At 38.6% G+C, this 18,330-nt stretch overlaps 1 protein-coding gene and 1 long non-coding RNA gene across 6 annotated transcripts in view; one reads left to right on the top strand and one right to left on the bottom strand.

Moving 5' to 3' along the window:
* Window positions 1–18,330, top strand: part of NAALADL2 (N-acetylated alpha-linked acidic dipeptidase like 2) — a 415,927-nt gene that overhangs the window by 16,283 nt on the left and 381,314 nt on the right. For all 5 annotated transcript variants that reach the window (XM_058844296.1, XM_058844298.1, XM_058844297.1 and 2 more), the window contains one exon: window positions 9,424–9,480. In XM_058844296.1, coding sequence (XP_058700279.1) covers window positions 9,424–9,480 — 57 coding nt within the window. The remainder of the gene's footprint in view (window positions 1–9,423; window positions 9,481–18,330) is intronic.
* Window positions 2,415–5,892, bottom strand: LOC131581732 (uncharacterized). Its single transcript, XR_009278135.1, has 3 exons — window positions 5,599–5,892; window positions 5,328–5,497; window positions 2,415–2,524 (listed from the first exon to the last, which is right to left on the bottom strand). It is a non-coding gene; the product is annotated as an uncharacterized LOC131581732 (long non-coding RNA).

The raw sequence follows: 18,330 nt of genomic DNA, 5'->3' as shown, positions 1-18,330 counted from the left end.
AAAAATTCTCCACCACTATCTCCATAATCTTTACTTGAGTGAGCATCAGCCAAGTGAGAAAATGAAAAATTATAACCTGCCAAGCATCACTGGCAGCCTGAAATGAAAAAATTGCAAGTTAATAACAGTGATGCCTCCAAAAAATTTGCTGGCCAATTTAACATTGCTTTATCCAAGGTCACATCTTGCAACTGATTATTTTTAGCATTTGCAGATGAGGATTTTCTGCTTTTCTTATGGAGAGTGAAGATCAGGGAAACACCAGGTACAGTTTTGAGTACAGGTACTCAGTTATCAATCTCTTCATATCAAAAGAAAGTCATGTGCCCTGCTTGTTTGCTCAAGACTGGGCACAGAAATTTTTTCCACTGTAATGAAATGGGACATTCGTACTATACTCTGTGACAGGGATGAATTCAGCGTGACATGAAAACTCAGTGGAGTGAGGCTGGTGAAAGAATTGGAAAGAGGAAAAATTAGGACTTGCCCGAGTTTGTTCTGGAGCACTTTTGCTGATGTTCATGTGATAATTTTTACATAATAGTGTTGAAAGAGATTATGTTGCCTATTTTGAGGTTTAAGGATTGTGAACCTATTGCAAGCAAGTACACAAGACTTAATGTAAGCTGTGTCCTGTGAAATGACCAAGGCACATTACTGGAATCTAAGGTGTGAAAACCATTAGTGAACTGTAGCAGCTTTTAATTTCCTCCAGTGCAATCTGCACAATCATCTTAATATTACAGGGTAAACTTTGATACAGCGTTTGCAGAGCATTGTCACACTGTCACTTATTTAAAATGGACCATTCTTCCACAACTGGAATGTAGCAAAAAATGTAGTGTGTAGAAAGAAACTCCTGCCCTAGGCTTGCAGTGCAAGGGGAAGCTCTCTGTTGTTTTCATGTGGTTCTGTGGTCCTTTTAATGAAGGATATGCAACATCCTGGTATGCTGAGTGTATGCAGCAGTTCTAGGGAGATTTTGTGGTCAGATGATTCAGAAATCTTGGCTGTGGGTAATTATGTATCAGCCACTCCGTGGTTGCAGTGCAGAAAAGGTTGCAGCACTTCTGGCCATAATGGAAAGTGAAGGACATTTCTTGTTGGAAGATTGATGGACCTCCCTCTTCATAACTGCCCTGGTTTTTAATCAAAAAGGTCTTACCTGTCATTAAAATAATAAAGTTACTTGAGCAGCTCCACTCAAGGACTCCCCAAAAGCATTTGATTTTGTTCCTGTCTGTGTGAGCTGTGTAAGCTGGGCTGTTCAGCATGGAGAGGATTAACGTGCAAAAGGTGCCGCTGGTGTTTGTTAATGATCTCCATGGTCAGGAGCCTGGCTGAAGCCTTAGAACCACATTTGCTGAGCATATGCTCTGTAGAAGCAGGAGCTGAATTCCCAGCTGTATTTCCCAGCTCTCTGGGGAAGTTCCCTATTAGATCACTCACGTCCTGCCAGCCTTCTGAGATCTGACAAGATTGCAGCTTGAACTGTTTGATTTTTCTTGCTGTCATGCGATGCATCATAGTGAGTTAGCTCAATATCCCTAATCTAATGCTTACTACAATGAAGCTGGGAATGTATCCATCAATACTTATTGCAGTAAGCAAAGAAAAATGAAATATTTTTTTGACAACTTCTGTCCATTTCATTACCTCCTTTTTAATCACAAAACTGTCTCATAAAGTTTTCATCCTTCCTTAAACTTTGCAGCCTGTCTGCTTTCATATACATCAGGCTGATGCAAGCATCTCTCTTCACTCCCAAACAAGCATTAGGTTGATCTGTTGCATTCCTGCAGCAGAAGGAAGCTGATTCTTTCCTGATGTGTCCATGTGTGCTCTGGACTTAGGAGCAAAAATTTCAGGGAGTAGAAAATTTCAAACTTGATGTTTTATTGCCTTGCTTTTTTTCTTTTTTCTTCAAAATAGTCCTGCTTTGGGATATTTTCAATGCAAGCAAGCTTTAGTATTGCCATTTTCTGGCATCAGTCAGGTCACTCAGCTTCACCAGGCTCTGACAGGGTGTGCTCTGTCCCAGGACAGACAGAGCTGCAGTTCCTGGATTATGCTCATGTTCAAAGTGGAATTTCCTCACTGAACTCTGTGATATTTCCCCACTTATATTAAGGCTAGTTTCTATTTCTGCACAAAAGTATGTCTGTGTGTAATCTCTGTAAGTAGGTATACATGCCCTTTCCACCATTTTTTCAGCAGTACAGGAGATGAAATACCTCCCCCTTTTCTATAAAACATTGAATTTTCTAGGGTAATAGCTTTCTTTGAATGTTGCAGACATTAAGAGGGAAACAAATAGCTAAGAAGAATAAACAAAGAATAGAGAAGATAAATACACACAGCTATGCATGAGTTTTTCTTCACACTTGGGACAGAATTGTCCCTTTATTTACAGTAGCAGTGTTGTTTTAGATGCTCTGTTCTGCATCTGCTCCATGGGAATGAAATGCCAGGGCACAACTTTGTTCTTGCTTCCATAAAACCAGCTCCAGGGATGCATGGCCCTCTGGATGGGGGAGAGAGCATCCAAATCTTGTGACGTGCAGTTGTAAAATTGCAGTTCTTTGCTGGCTAACAGGGGTGCAGCAAGCTGTTCTCAAAATCAGGCCATTTTTCCTTGCTCTTGTGAAAAGCTAGAGCTTGACTCTCATTTTTGCTGTTCAAGAAGCTTAATGCTTTTGGGCTGTCTCCAGCCAAATGCTGATAATAGGCTCTGTAAGGGAACTTCTGTGCAATGATTCTTTAGGCAAAGAAATTGCACATAGCAAAAGTGGAGCTGACCATGAGAAAGGTAAGGTTAAAGCAAGCATTTAGACTTTTTAAAGAGCTAGTCAGAGTAGATTAAGGCCACTTGAACACACATTAACTATTTAAAATAGAATGACAAAGCTGCACTTTTTTCCTGCAAAAATCCTCTAGAATATTGTATATTTCTTAATGAACACTTATTTTAAAGTCTTTTTCCTGTGGCAGATATTTATGTATGAGGCTTGATTTGTAATTGTACATGAAAATTGTTCATTTTAATTGACCTTCCCAACCTTAAAAGAAATGTAAATACTTGCAGACCACTGCATTTTGTTTTCTTCTGAAAATTTTTTAAGGTAATGCACCTTGTTTTCGTACTTTGGGAGGTATTTTTCCAGTGGGCCTGTTTCTTTTGGAGGCTGACAGTGAAATAATGACAGATATTTAAGACAGATACCCCCTTTGAAGCTTGTGTGCTGATTATTAAAGTGTGTGGAAAGGAGTTCTCTGACCCATTACAAAATAATTCCTTTGCCAACATAGAGCTGTCTGATGACACTCATAATTGCAGTACTTCCAGAGTAATTACTCTGCTAGTTCATTTTCATATTGTTGGAATTCATATTTGCGTGTTATGTTTAATTGGAAACCGCATGCTTTGATCTGCGCACGTGTGGAAATACTCATTGGGTTTACCTTGACAGCAAATGTGCATTTAATTTGCAGGTGAGCAAACATTTGGGTGTCTTACAGGCAAATGCATTTTTATCTCACTTGTGTGTGATACTACATCCCTTTGCAGCTGCATTTCTTGAAGTTACAGCCAGCCCACGCAGTGGTGGATAGGGGATGCTCAGGTGTTTATCCAACATATCAGGTTCCAAAGTTTTGAATTGTGCCAGAAACCAGTTCCTGGTCATATTTTGAGAAGCTTTATTCTCAATCTGTCCCCAGGTTCATTTGCTGGTGTTTCCTCTCCTTAGTTACATGTTACGTGTTTGTATCTGCTGAGCTCCTTCCACAGAAAAATTAAATTTGTCTCTTAACTTTGAGTTTTTATCGCTCCTCATTCCGAGCTATGATGGAACTCGCTCTTTCTTCTGGCAAAGAGATGCTTGAACTTTTTGTATGTGACAGAAAGCACCTGGTTATGAAGTGCTGAAGCCTAAAAAGGAAGGACATCTCTGGACAGGATGAAGAGTAAAGATAATGTAGTAGTGCTTTGACACAGAATGGGAAGGCAGATTCGGGAGTAGAAATAAATAAATGGATAAAACTGACAAAAAGGTAAAAACAGTGATGTCTGTGTGGGTGTAATTTGCCTGTGTTTAAAGTCAGGCTTGTAAGTTAAAACTAAAATAAACACAGCTTTCACTGTAACGGACTTGAGCATTCTAGAAAGTCTTTTAAATAGAGTTCATATTGTATTTTGAGGTTAAATCACCCCAATAAAAATAATTCCTCCGTGCGCTTTCTGGATATGAAGTTTAATCAGACTGTCTTGGAAAGAAGCCTGGGACTAATACGAGCATTTTCTTGATGTGACGTCTGCACATTTTCACTAGAGGAGTAAAGGTCATTCCCCTGTTGGATGGGAAAGAGCTTCCTAAAGCATGTTGGCAACACTAGATTTTTCTATGTTTTCTTTGCAGTGGTGATGTCATCAAGGTTAAATTTAAATTCACAGCTAAAATAAGTATCTATAATATAAACAATTGCTAAATTAGTACTTACTCGGTGATTGTAAGTCAAAATTGTTTCTTGTGGAAGAGTTCTTAGTGGAAATCAGTGTTGTCATCTAACCTTGGTTTTTCCCTATTTTTTAAATCTTCTAAAAGCCTTCTGCTTTACAGCTCTTCTAATGGTATAAAAGAAGTGAAGGTTTTCTTGTATGAGCAGATCTGGGGGCTGGAGTGAAACTGCAGCTTGTAGATCCAGTGGGTGGTCACTGGATAGGAGCTCATTTTGGTTATTGCCAAGCTGGGTGGCAGTCCCTGAGCAGGTAGAGCACTGAACAGTCATCCAAACCTGTTGATGTCCATCTTTTTAGGGTGTAAATATTATAAAGGCAATGCTTCTTACAGCAGTGCATTCTGAGGGCTTTTTGTGTGTTCAGGATAAAAATGCATGTGACCTTGGTTTAGTAAAAGTACAAGAACAAATTCCGTTGAATAAAAGCACATCTGAAAAGTTAAACAAAAAAATCCTTTTCTATGGATTAAGCCTGGTTCCTTTCTCCTCCCTTTTAAACATTTAAACACACTCTTTACATGATGCTTAAGCTTTTAAGTCAAAGTTATGAGGTGCTTTAGCCAGGCTTGAGCCTGAGAACAAGACCCAAACCAGGACAATAACAAAATGACACAAAGATTGACTCCACCGTGCTTGCTGGATGAAGTGAAAACTGCTGAAATATAAATCCTATATCCTGGGATTTCACTGCCTGCTGGAACTAATCTCATTAACTTAAAACCACCTGAGGCTTAAGAGACATATACACTGCTGTGAGAAATTATATTTATCTCATCCTAGGGGGAAATCCTTTCCCTCCCCCAGCTTACCTTACTTTTGACTTTGTCATTCTTGAATTACCAGGTCATTTCTCCCCCATGGGAAAGTCGTCATAGCTCACAGCTATGCAATTACTGTATCTGAAGTTCACTCCTGTATGAATGCTGAGATCACTGTTTGAGGGTTTTCTTCTTAAATAATTTCCTAGAGAAAACAAAGACTGGAAAAATAACAGGTTAGCAGTTTACTTAAATAAAGTTCCTCCAGAGCTACAGGAAAGGATTCCAGAACTGAAAACACAGTATAAGGCAAACAGCTTACTGAAAGCATTAAGGTGTTTATTGCCTTTGTAAACCAAGCACTTGAGTTTTCTTTAACCATTAAAGTTTAAGAGATTGGTGGCCTCTGATAAGTGGTAATTGGATGCAGAGATTTCCAATGTGAGGTTGCAGTTTGAAATCCCGTGTCACCAGGGAGAGTTCTGGAGTTGAGTGGTTGATTGCTGCACTCCGATTTGGATTGAGACTAGATCCCAGATCTGCATTCACTGTTACATCCAGCCAGTGGAAATATTCTGTCTGACACGGGAGGATTTCAGATAAGGCTTTTGCTGATAATCTTGTTGGACTTTGCAGCACGGCAAAACGACCTTGTTCAAGTGTCTTTCTTTCAATGTGTGTCTACTTCTGAAAAAAAAGGATAAATCAATTTTGGGTTATCCATTAAACAGCTCCAATACCAAATGATACTAAGAAAAAAAAAAAGTGAGGTAAAAACAGAGTGAGCTGTGAAAACCAAACCCTAAAGGCCTGATATATGAGATGAAAGGCAGGAAGTCTTATGCAGTGGAAGCTTTTTGTGATGAGCCTGGCCCTTGGGTGCTGCTCCCAGAAGGAGCCTCTGGAATAGGGAGTTTGTGCTGTGGAGGTGGAAATTGCTGACAGTGAAATGGAGGTGCCAGCTTCTGTGCCTAAGAGAAATAACCACTGAGCCAAACTACACCTCATTTATGTAAAGCCCAGCTCAAAAGGTGATTTGTGGATTTGAATGATGGGTCTGTCAAAGTTCACTGTCTACAGTGGTTTATTGGCCCTAAGTGACCATTTCCCAACCAGCCATTTAAATGGTTCTGTTTTGATAGTGTGTGTATAGGGACAGCTACAGATGCAGTTGCAGACCAATTACAGTAATTAAAAATGGTAATACAAGCCTCTGTTTCTCTTCATCTGCATGGGATGAAAGTGGTCTGGTCTGTTGATGGGAATGCCCCATTAATCCTCCGTTCATGCCCCATATTTAAGGGCCTACAATGAAGTGTGTATGAGCAAATAGGGAAGTGCATTAATGTCTCTGGATTAGGAGTCCATGTAATTATGGTGCTAATTATGTGTTGTTGTGATCTTATCTAGATGCAAGTGAATTTGGTCAAGTGTTTTTGTTTAATTTTGTCAAGTAATGAATAAATCAGTGAAGTTACAAATGGCTGTTGTGTTGTTAAGAATAGAGTCTGTAGGGGTGAATGTTGCTGAACTTAGTGTGCATTCCCTTTTCAGTCCTGCATAAATGAGTACAGCATATTCCAGTTTATTTAGTGATGGACAGGCTGTTAGTTCTTAAAATAGCTAAGGAATAGGAGCCTGACACCTTGAATGATTTATGTGTTTTCTTTGTAAGCTTGTTTCTGTTTTGTAACCTTTAGAATGTGGGTTTTATGAGTGATATCATTAAAATTTATACTCCCTCTAGTATGTGATGTTAGTCATTATTGCTCTGCTGTGCCTCCAGATCACCTGTCTGAATTATAAAGCAACCTTCCTAGGAGCTAAATAGTAATTTTTTTTTTTCCAAATGTGTGCTGACTTCATTATTTTTCACTGGTACTCCCTTACCGGAGCAGAGGCCTGAATCTGGCCTTTCCTGCTTTCCATCCAAGTGGGAAAGGTTACTAGGAGTAACTGTATATTTCTAGGAATGAAATATGAGGGCTTATTTAACTTCAGAGATCTGATATCAATCAGAAGAAATTTTCAGAGAATTAGTTCTGCAGTGTACTCTAGTTTTTCTTCTTTGTTAACTGAGATTGATATGCTTGGGAGGTGATTTAATGTTGTGCTGGGCTTTGTTACACTAATTTAAAAGAGTTTCAGCAAAGAGTGAATCTCAGAGGAAAAAAAATGCTGATGCTGAAAGTGAATCACAGTCCTTGATTCCATCAATTGAGACTCTTAAAGATTTTATACACTAGGAAAGATTTTGTAAAAGGTTTCAAAGTTACACCTTTAGTCTGGATCCTCAAATTGAAGGTGCCAAAAAGGTTTCTTCTGGAAACCTCCACAATACTCTCAAAAAGTTTTGGGTGTTTTTTTTAACAAATTAATCTGACAAAAAATGGAAGTTTTGCTGAGGCATGGATTTCTCCACTGGTTCTCTGAAGACTGTCAAGCAAACTGCTCTGTAACACGTGAAGATTACCCATCTCTCTCTTCTTTCAGGAAATAAATCATCTTTATTCAACATTTATATTGTCTAGCAGATTTAGATATAGAGTAATTAATTGTGAACTTCCCAAACATGACTTATGAGCCAGCTTTCATCCAGAGGTGAGATGGAGCTATTTTCTGATCAGAACGACTTCAGATGTTTTGGTTTTTTCAAATCAATCCTGTTTGCCTAGAATTAGATCATCGAGTCCAACCATTGACCCAGCACTTCCCAGTCCTCCACCAGCCCATGTCCCCCAGTGCCACATCTTGTAAACACCTCTGGCCATGGGGACTGAGCCACTTCCCTGGGCACCCCTGCCAGGGTGTGACACACCTTTCTGTGAAGGAATTTATCCTAATAGCCGCTCTAAAACTTGCCCTGGCCCAGCTTGTGGCAATGTCCTTTTGCTTGTTACTTGGGAGCCCAACCCCTCCTGGCCCCAGCTTCCTTTCAGGTGGTTGTAGGGTGATGAGGTTCTTTTTCTCCTGGCTGAACACCCTCAGCTATCTCAGCTGCTCCTCAAAGGACTTGTTCTCTTCTGCCTTCACCAACTTCATCTTTCAGAAGATGCTAGAGCATGCAAAAGAGCTGGGATTCAGGCTTCTTGTAGCGATGCCTGTATGCTTTTATTGTGTTTGTTTTTCTTACAAAACCTTATCATTGCAATACAAATGTTTTACTGATGTTAACAGAGGATAAAATACTAATTCCAGTGCAGCCTGAGGCTACCATGATATATTCAGTGCTGTCATCTAGTTTCATTAGAGATATGTGATATAGCACTAGAAAACGAGTTTGAACAACAAAAAATGTGTTATTATTGGAAAACATATGGATGGAATATGTCAGATAAGAGTTATGTCAGAGTAAGCGCACTCAAGCACTGGATCCTCAAGCCAGTGGCCTTTTCCTGAAATAGGTGGTATCATGTTGCCTGTTGTTACAGTTATTAAAATTCCTTGTCTGCTTCTGTTCCCAGAATGGTTATTCTCTCAATATTTGCAAGGCAAGTTCCCTGTCATGTTACAGATTTCCCTATTTATTTTTGTAATAAAGAAAATGTGAACGCCAGAGGTTCTTGCATTGAAGACTTTGAGCAGCATAATTCCTAGAGCTGGAGGGAAAGCTCTGTGAGTTTGCACTCCTAATATCAACTGAGGTCTGTTTCAAGATCCTTGTCCTCACCACACACACTGCAACTAGACTTTGATTAAAGTAATGCTGTTGGGTTGAAGTTTAATTTCCTCTGTGCTACTTTATATATATTTTAAATTGTGAGTGGACTCCATACATAAATGTCTATGAGATGGTGAAGGAGGTGGAAAGAAGAGCTGTGATGGTGATTAGAGGAGGCTGAGTTGAGTTTTTCATAGGATTAATGCTTTCCAAATTGAAGGATATAAGATTGAAAGTGAAGAGCACACTCCTTGTTGAGGGAAAGTGGTGGAGTGATCCTAATGCAGAATCTCATTAAAGCAACTGTCAGGATTCCTCTATTTTACCATCACCTCCCCTATTCTATACGAATCAGCTGTCGTTTGGAGTGAGCATACTGCCAAAGAGGCATTTACAAATAAATGAAAAACGTCACAATTGATTTTGCTCCTTTCAGAGGACTCTCTGTCAGCTTTGTCACAAACCCTTTGTTATTCTCTCTTTCAGATCTCGTCTGGACTTTGGAAATAACTTTGGTTCTTGGATTCCTTCTGTTGACCCAGGGTAAGCTCCCTGGATTATGACTTTTTATTAACATTTGTGCAACAGTTAAATAACATTGACTTTTCAGTGCCTATGAAGGATGAAATGCTAGAAGTTCTTACCAATTACCTTATGAGTGTGTATGGAAGCTGCATAATACAATCCATGCTCAAAAATGCCACTAAAAACCAGATTTATTTTGTAGTTTCTCCTATAGGAAGTATTTGCACATTATGGTAATTACTTTGCAAAATATAGTGTGCCATGGTAGTAGCCACATAAAATATGAATAACTATGTGGTTTCATTTGTTTCTAAATAATATGTACTTCTAAGGTTGATCATGTTCTTTTCTTCCATATTTATAATTTCTCACTCTTTCACTGTATGTGAAAGCCTTTCTTTCACTGTATGTTAGATGGTTATAGTGCATTTTCCTGCTTGTGAGGACATCAAAAAGTTGTTTTTCTGGCTGGATAAGTGAACTTGATGTGCACTATCAGTCTACTGCTTTTAATGCAAAAGTGTTACCATAAGGTTGGATATCTGTTGAAATGTCATTGTAAGAAATAGTTGAGATGGTTTAGATACGAAGTATCTAAACTACAATTACATCCAACGAAACTGGCTTAGTAATTTTTACCTTGAGCTTCAGTTTTTGAGATTGCAATGAAAAATAGTGTTTTGCTAAAATTGATGTGAAAGAAACTTAATTAACATCCAGAAAAATACCTGTGATCATTTAAATAAGATTTGAAGATTTCTGATCACAGAAGAGTAATTTGTGTCCTTGCTGCATTTTCTGTAATGTCCAGGAACTGTAACCTGCAAGTAGTAATAGGACAAGAGACTACCACTTTGCACTACCCACACTGTAGAGAAAGAATTGGTTTGTGATAGTTTTGTATTTCTAAAAGGATTCTTCACCATCAATTCAAGCTTACTTTTCAATTCGGCGAGCACCCAAAAATCCTTCTTTCCGTGCATGTTCTCTCCTAGCATATGAAAAAAAACTTGCTGTTTTTTTTCACTATTGCTATTACCAGATTTTTAAAAACAAGAGAACTGAAGAAAAACACTTTGCTGTCACTTTTTTACTCTGGAAACTCCTAAGAAGTTGGGGAAGAATTGGATCCTGTAAGGAAAACAGGAACAATTTATAGTGTCACCTGCCCTGTGTGCAGGTTTTTCTTCTTTTCCTCTTTCACCTGGGATTTTAATGTAGCTTGATGAGCTCTACTTTAGCACTGCAGAAATCTGCTTGCATTGGTGTATGCATATTTGTCAGCTGTTCATGCATTTTGAATGCATTGTATTTCATACCTGTTTTTTGCTGTTCTGATACACCTTTTGCTTAATTAGAATGAAATGTGTTGAATCTGTCCTAGAAGAAAATATAAAATGAATACTTGAAAGAACTGTTGAATTTCCTGAAGGGTCAGACTTTTTATTTTTCTTCTTTAAACTAGAAATCAAAACTTGTTAAGTAGAACTTCCAAAGAACACCCTTAATTTGTACTTTGGACTGTGTTGTTTACATGGTAGTACAAAGTTTGTGGCAAAGCTCTCTAGGGAAATCTCTTAATACTGTGTTTTCAGCAGTGGGCTGCCCAACCTTGCTGTTCTTCTATTTGAATTAGAATAATTAAAAAGGAAAATCTAAGATATGAATCTATAAAGACAGAAAATGAATTCTGGCAGTGTGGAACATGACAGAGTCTCAAGAAGTGAACCAGACAGTTCAAGGCTGTTATATTTGTGTAATTAATTAATATTACTGTAAGCAGAGATGGAAGGAAGGAAGGAAAACTAGGAGGAAAATAAAGAACTCATCATTATCAGCTCTATTCATTCCCCAAACTCCACCTTCTCATTTGACTTAGTAAATTGTTTTGATGTAAATCTAAATGGAAATGTGTAGCATTTCACATCTAAATGAGGCATGCACTTCGGAGTAAAGTAGTGCTGCAAAGGTCAATCCAGAACTCTTCCAAAACACCTTGAACAAAAATATTGAAATATGAGTTGGCAGATTTGTAGAAGCTTAGACTTTCACTCACCAAATTTTCACTAAGCCACATTTGATTGTGTTACTGATGTTGATGTGTCCCAGTTTCTAAGAGCTGAGCATGCTCTGATCCATGGTTGTGCAGATGTAAATATCTGTGCCCCAGCTGTTGCATATATGGGAATTAATTCTATATGTTAGTCTGAATCATGAGATTACTCTCGAGTGCTGGGTATCCCTACAAGCAGTGGATGAAATGTCATGGCTGACAACATTGCCATGTGTTAGAAAGTAAATTTGGTGGGAGATTGTCCAAGATCTCCACCCAGCAAATAGCAAAAACAGATTAATAAAATCAAGGAGAAACATGTGAACATCACAGCTGCTTTTATTCAGTTCACTAAGGAACCTGCAGGTTGGGAGTGAGCCTAGGAAGAGCTGAAGGGATACACAGAGCATTTGTTCCAATGAAAACCCTTCATGGAAGTGGACCAAAGGCAGTCCTGTGCTGCTAATAGAAGTTTCCTCTAAGCTTGTTTTCAGCCAGGAGGAAGAGAGTAGGGAAGTGCACTGAGAGCTGAATCTTTCTGGATCGGTTTCTGTTCTTAAACTGCAAGTGAAAGTGTTAACACTATTAAAATCTCATTTCAGCTGATGATGGCCTGTTCCCCAATGCACCCTTCCCCCAGTTATTACTTTGTTGTGCATGCTGACAGTTCAGCTCCTGGACCAAGAATATTCTTTCATTCTATTTTCATACACAAATGTCTCTCTTTAACTTAATTGAGGTGCTGTATCTCTAAGTCATCGGGATGCTGGTCTCATTTCAGTGGAATGAGTCACAGACCCTTCCCAGTACCCAAATACACAACGTTTTGTGGAATAAAACAGCTTTTTTGTATGTGAAGCAAAAATAATAGATGAAAAGGGGAGGGTGGGCAAAGTAAGGATGATAACCTGGTCAAATAGGGAAAGATAAGGTTTGAAGGAGTTATTATTCACAATTTTGTCAATTAAGTTATTACAATTTCCCTCTTTGAAGATCTACTTAAAAAAATCCTGAAGATCATTCCTAGTTGAAATCAGTCCAGTTTTTAGCACCTCTGATTTGCACCATGTTACTTCTTGAATTAAATTCCATGTTATTCTATTGACTTTAGAGAGGTCACTAATATAATTATATCTCTCTCTCTCTATATATATATAATCTATAATATATCTATATATAATCTCTAATAATGTTCCTCACCTCTGTATCTGAGGCTTGGCACTGTACTGCTGCTCCTTTTAGCTGTTACAAAACACTTATTATCCAACTGGTGTCCTCTGAAGTATTTTGTGGTGCTTTATAAATTGCAAGTGATGTGATAGAACTCAGAGCAGAAAGGACATGTGGAGAAGACAATGCTAACAAACAATTTGCAGTTCCTCATTTCCATGGCTGAACGAGTTGGTTTTAGGTAATTTGCTATTCAAACAGGAATAATGAGGTTAAATGTGTTTTACTCGTTTTCATTGTGGCACAATGGTCAAGCCTGAACCACTTAATTTGAGGGGGTTGGACAGGGCAAGGAAAATTGCTAATCATGTGCTTAATTGATCATTCTTTCATGATTGCCTCTAGCTGTAACATGTTAACAATGGTCTGAGATTACATGCAGGAGCATACCATGGAGCAGCTTAATGGTGAAATGGTTCAATTGCTGCCAACTCAGCAGAGCAAAGGCAGGCGGCGAAGCTCTCCTGATCAACCCTGGAATCCTGAGTTTTTTGGTCAGAACCTGACTTGAAATGCATGTGGTGTGATCATCTCTGCACAGTCTATTTGGAGGGGCAGGGAAGTGCCTTTGATTACATTTCCTGAGGTCATTATTTTAGCAAGAGCATCTTGGGAATATTTTCAGCACAGAAGAGCAGGACCTAATGCATTTTTATTTTTCTCTATAAAATTGTAGTATTTGTTTAAGCAACAGATAATGATAATTACAGCTGGGGTTGGTGGTCTGTTTTTTTTGTTTTTTTTTTTACATTTCCTAGAACAAAAGTGTTTGAAATCCCATTCAGTATTGGTTTCCAAGTTCATATACCTGCATATAGTTTGGAATTACTGTAAGGAAAATCAATGAATTGCCATTGTGTTAGTAGTGTTGACTCTATTTGCTATGTCCTTGGGCTTTTTTTCAGAATTATAGCTATAATTTATGGGTGCTGATTACAATTCCCGTGTGTCTTCTGTAGCTCTAGAAACAATTTATGCAAACTTGTCAGCAGTAACGGTGGTCACCAGTAGAGTGATGGTTTTGAACAATGTCTTCATATAAAGGAAAAACAAATACAGCCTTCCATCCCCCACCATCTGTTGTGAGGGGTATTCCCTTTTTTTTACTGTTTTGGGGAAGCATTTGGCTTAATGTTATTGAATTAAGTATAATAATTAAGACTTTTAACATTTCTAGAAGCTTGACTCGTATGCAGGAGGTAGATTGTGACAGCCTGACGTGCTGTACTAAAATGATACATAAGTAGAGCAATGTTTTCATCAGTGTGTTGCTGTTCAAAGTTGATTTTCTCTGTAGGGTGCCATAAAGTAATTAGAAGACCGTAACATGATCCTTCAGTATTGCATTAATTCCTTAGAGGGATGAATTCATCTTTTCTGACTGCAGTAGTGCATGACTGGCCATGGAAATGCCACTGAACTATAAAATCATCTGTAAAACAAAGAACAGTTTTTCCAGAGAAGCATGTTTATTTTACAAAACTCATGAAAGGCTCATGCTTTTAGTGATTTTTGCTTGTAGCAAACTGGAAGTGAAACTACCTTAAAATTAAAAAATCGACATGGAATGCTGTGTACTTCGCCTTAAAGAAAACTGCATGTGAAGTATTTCTCTTCTGTGAGGACTGAAGACTATTAGAAGGTCTGTGCCAACAGAAGAAGAATCTCTTGTTACAGATGATGAGTTTTTGCAGCTGGTGTGAACGAATCCAGCGATGGCTGCATGCTGTAGATTTAAAGGATGAGAATTTTGAGCAGTTTTCTTTTTCCCAGCAGTGGGTAGAGACCTGGGTTTGCATAGTGAGACTGTGTTACAAATTAGCCTTGATTGGGCTTTTCTTGGATTTTTATTTTTATTTGTTACCTGACCAATGCTCCAAGCACGAGTTTGTAATAGAGGCTTGTGTTGGCTGGAAGGGGAGGGACGCTGACCATGCACTGCACAGATGGGGCAAGACTGGAAATACTCAATGAGTTTGATCAGAAAAGATTGTGTGCAGCCCCTCTAAGCTGACATGTTCCCTTGCTTCCAGCAGGAATTCCAAAACCCACAAGGGCTTTGTTTTGCCATCTTTTTATTATTCCCCTGTAGAACATCTTTCTGGTTGTGCTGTGAAGTGGGTTGCAACTGAGAGGCTCTTTCCAGCCCCCCCAGAATTGTGTGTTTTTGCTGTGTTTCACTTGTTACTCAGCATTAATCCTTCCTGTACTTACGTTTTCAGGTGCACTGCTGGAAGTGGCCCTTGCTGCCATATCCAAAAATAAAGCCCTTTTCTTGAAGGAACGAGACATTGAGGTTTAGTTTGCTATGGCAGAGGCTTTGGGAATGTGCAACAAAAATTCAGAAGTCTAATTAAGGAAGCACTGAATTTAAGGCCTGCCTTGACTTTTTCACTCAGGTCAGTAATTCTGTGATTTTGTGGAGGCTGCATACCTTAGCACAAAGAAAGGCATGAGTGGTTCTGTATGTGCAAATTAGAACTAATGACTCTCTTGTATGACACATGAAGAGAGCATTTTGTTTCAAGCAGGGGAGCATAATCACTATTTCTTGGTTGCTATATATCCAGTGTGCAAAACCAAATTTTCAGTGAAGGTGTAGATCATTATTTCTTACATGGCTATTGAAAAATAAAAGAAAATATGGAAGTTGAAATAGGTGCTTCACACCCTCTTCAGGGCAGAGGTGTGATGTTTAGCATCCTCATGGTATTCTCAGTATACTTAATAATTCTTTAGGACTATGCTGTTCTAATTACAGCACATATGAGTTCAAAAAGAGTGTTTCATATAGCCTTAAGGCCTATGAAGGAGATAATCTTCTTGGGAGTTCTGACATTTGTTTTAATGGAAGCAGGATCAAGCACAAATGCTAGACTGGAGTGACATTTAAATGTGATCAGCGATACTGATCAGTGATCAGGAAATCGAGCTGTTCCAGCTGTTTACTTAAGAGACTCCTTTATGTAACATATTGTCAATTGTAAGGGATTTTTTATATTTTCTTAGAAAGAATATGGCTCTCCCTCTATGAATAAACCATCCCTATCCTGGTGATGTGGATGACAAGGCTCTGATGGATTTCAGCAACATTATGAATCTCACCTGCTGGATATTCAGTTTATATGCATGGATACAGAACTGCTCAAAGCAAAATGTTTCACCATCCTCAGATGAACACTTTTGGTGCTCCAAGGCATCTCCGTGCATTAGGGAAGAGAGCTCATTTCCACAGAGATAAATGTTTTGCAGTGGTTTTATTCTCACAAAAAGCTGAAGCTAGAATCAAGAAATGGAACAATTTTTGATTAAAAAAAATCATCTCAGCTCCCCTCCCCAAACAAAACACCTGCACAGGAGATAAATTACATTTTAATTAAAGTAAGAGGTTTCATCTTCAGCAAGGAGACTGTCCAGTAGTGAGGCTTGCAGAAAATGGAACTGGCAAGGCTCAGCTTTCAGGGCATTGTTTAGAGACAGGATTGAGGGGTTTGAAGGTGGGCAGGTCCAGCTTTTTGGAAGCTTTTCTCTGAAGGTTAGGTATTCCTGTTGTTTTTACCTTGGCTCCTCCAAGTCCACCCCTGTCCTCTGTAAAAATCTGCTGTGCCTGATGTCCTAAAACACTGCCCTGGGAGTCACTGACTTTGTCACTGCAGACCTTTTGGATTTGTTGTGAGTTCACCGAGGAATACTTATTACAGGCTCTGTATTAGCTGTCATTTTTTGCAAAATATTACTTTTTTGTATAACTATCCTTTAACCTAGGTAGAACTATCACCGTTTTAGTAAACAGCTATAAGCTATGTGGTGGATATCATTCAGAAAACCATAGACTGTGTTTTGGAAATATAATTTCAGAGTGCAGTTTGCCTCGTGTGACAATTTTATTGATGAGTCACTGTAGAACTTTTCCTTTGAAGCATGAGTTGACACTTTTCCACATTCCCTCATTTACAAATGTGTCAGAAAACCAAAATATCCTGTATTATTTTCCCCCTTTACAGTGAAAGCAGTAAACAGCTTCCATTCCTTTTTGGACTTCCTAAATGTTTATTGTTTTTTTTTTTAATTTTCTATGTCTATGTTCACATCTTCATTTATCCATTAGTTGTCTTCCTCTTAATGAACAGCAAAATCTGTCTTACAGGTACATGTTGAAACATGAAGAGAAATTAAACAAAGGCAGGAGCAGAACAGAAGCCTCTGGCAGAGACTCGGCAGCTGACAGGGGATGTGGCACTTTGCATTTTAGTTTTGAATAGTTTGGTGGTTCTGCAATGTTGGTAGGAATACATTTGCAATAAGAAGTGAGAACACCTTGTTTGATAGCTTTTATAGTGATATTAGTTCCTTCAATGCAAGAGAAGCAGCCTGACATCTTTCTTTTTCCTGTTGTTTTTCATTTGGTTTTTCCTATACTGAATGGATATATTCAGAATCAGCTGAAGCTTGACAAATGCAGCTGTGAAGCCTTGTCTTCAAGCTATACTGCAGATTTTTCTCTTGCCTTTCTTTCCTCCAAGAAATACCCATTCAACTGTTTTTATAGTATTTTTATAATAGGCATTTCAGATACCTACTCCTAGATAACTAAAACTGCCTTCCTAGCTTCAGGAGGCAGGGATGTTTTTTCATTTGTTTCTCAGAATTTGTTGCAGTGCAGAATGCAGTTAGATGTCATAGTAAAGAAGATGGCCTGGCATGGAAATGAGAACATAATTAAAAATATTTTTACTTTTCTCAGGATTTGGAACAAACTGTTGCTTAAACCTTTTCCTTAGAGGTATTACACCTAACAAGCTCTCTTGAGAGAGATGGGGGTAGAGCAGCAAAGCTATCAACAAAAATACGGAACGGCTGCGTTCCCTGGGGTTTGCTTAAATTTGAAAGTAGATAGGAACTGTGAGGAAATATAATGCAATCTGGTAAAGAAACTGCAGTGTAACTCCAGTGGCCTCAGACACAGTAATGTACCAGCGTAAAGATCTCGTATTAGCCTGAAAAATAGGTAACAACATAAAACACTCTAAAGTTGCTTAGTTTACATTTATCCTTGATGCATTGTCTTCAATGCCTTGTGTTGTGGAGATCAGTTTATTCTGTTAACGCTGTGGAATGGAAATCAGGGCATTTTACCTGCTGTGGGAAAGGCCCTGTGAATATTTGTGGGCTGCCTGTGCTAGAGTTTGACATGCTGAATTCAAAATGACCACTGAGCTAAAACAGCAGTCAAATGGTGCCACGTTCTTGGTCTTCATTTAACGGCAGGTTGAGGTTTACTGAGACACTGAAGCCACTTGAGGTGTGAGATTTTCTATCCTTGCCCACATGAATGTACCTGATGGAGTCATAACAGTAGTGGTCTAGGATTTGAAGCAAAGGAAGCAATTGAGTGTTTCAAATGTTTGTTTTTTGTGGTTTTTTGTTTTTTTTAATAATCTGGAGTGCTTGTTAATCCATGCAGTATTTGTTTTATTGTAATCCTTTCTCAGAATCTGTGGATGCATTCCATACAAAATCAGCAGTAATGGTTTTTCAGAGCTTCTCTTCTTGCTTCTGGAATTCTGATTGAGAAGTAGCAGTTC

This window comes from Poecile atricapillus, chromosome 8, assembly GCF_030490865.1.
Source record: "Poecile atricapillus isolate bPoeAtr1 chromosome 8, bPoeAtr1.hap1, whole genome shotgun sequence".
NCBI classification, from domain to species: Eukaryota; Metazoa; Chordata; class Aves; order Passeriformes; family Paridae; genus Poecile; species Poecile atricapillus.
Note: the sequence above shows the minus strand (reverse complement) of the source record. Positions and strands in the feature narration are given on the sequence as shown.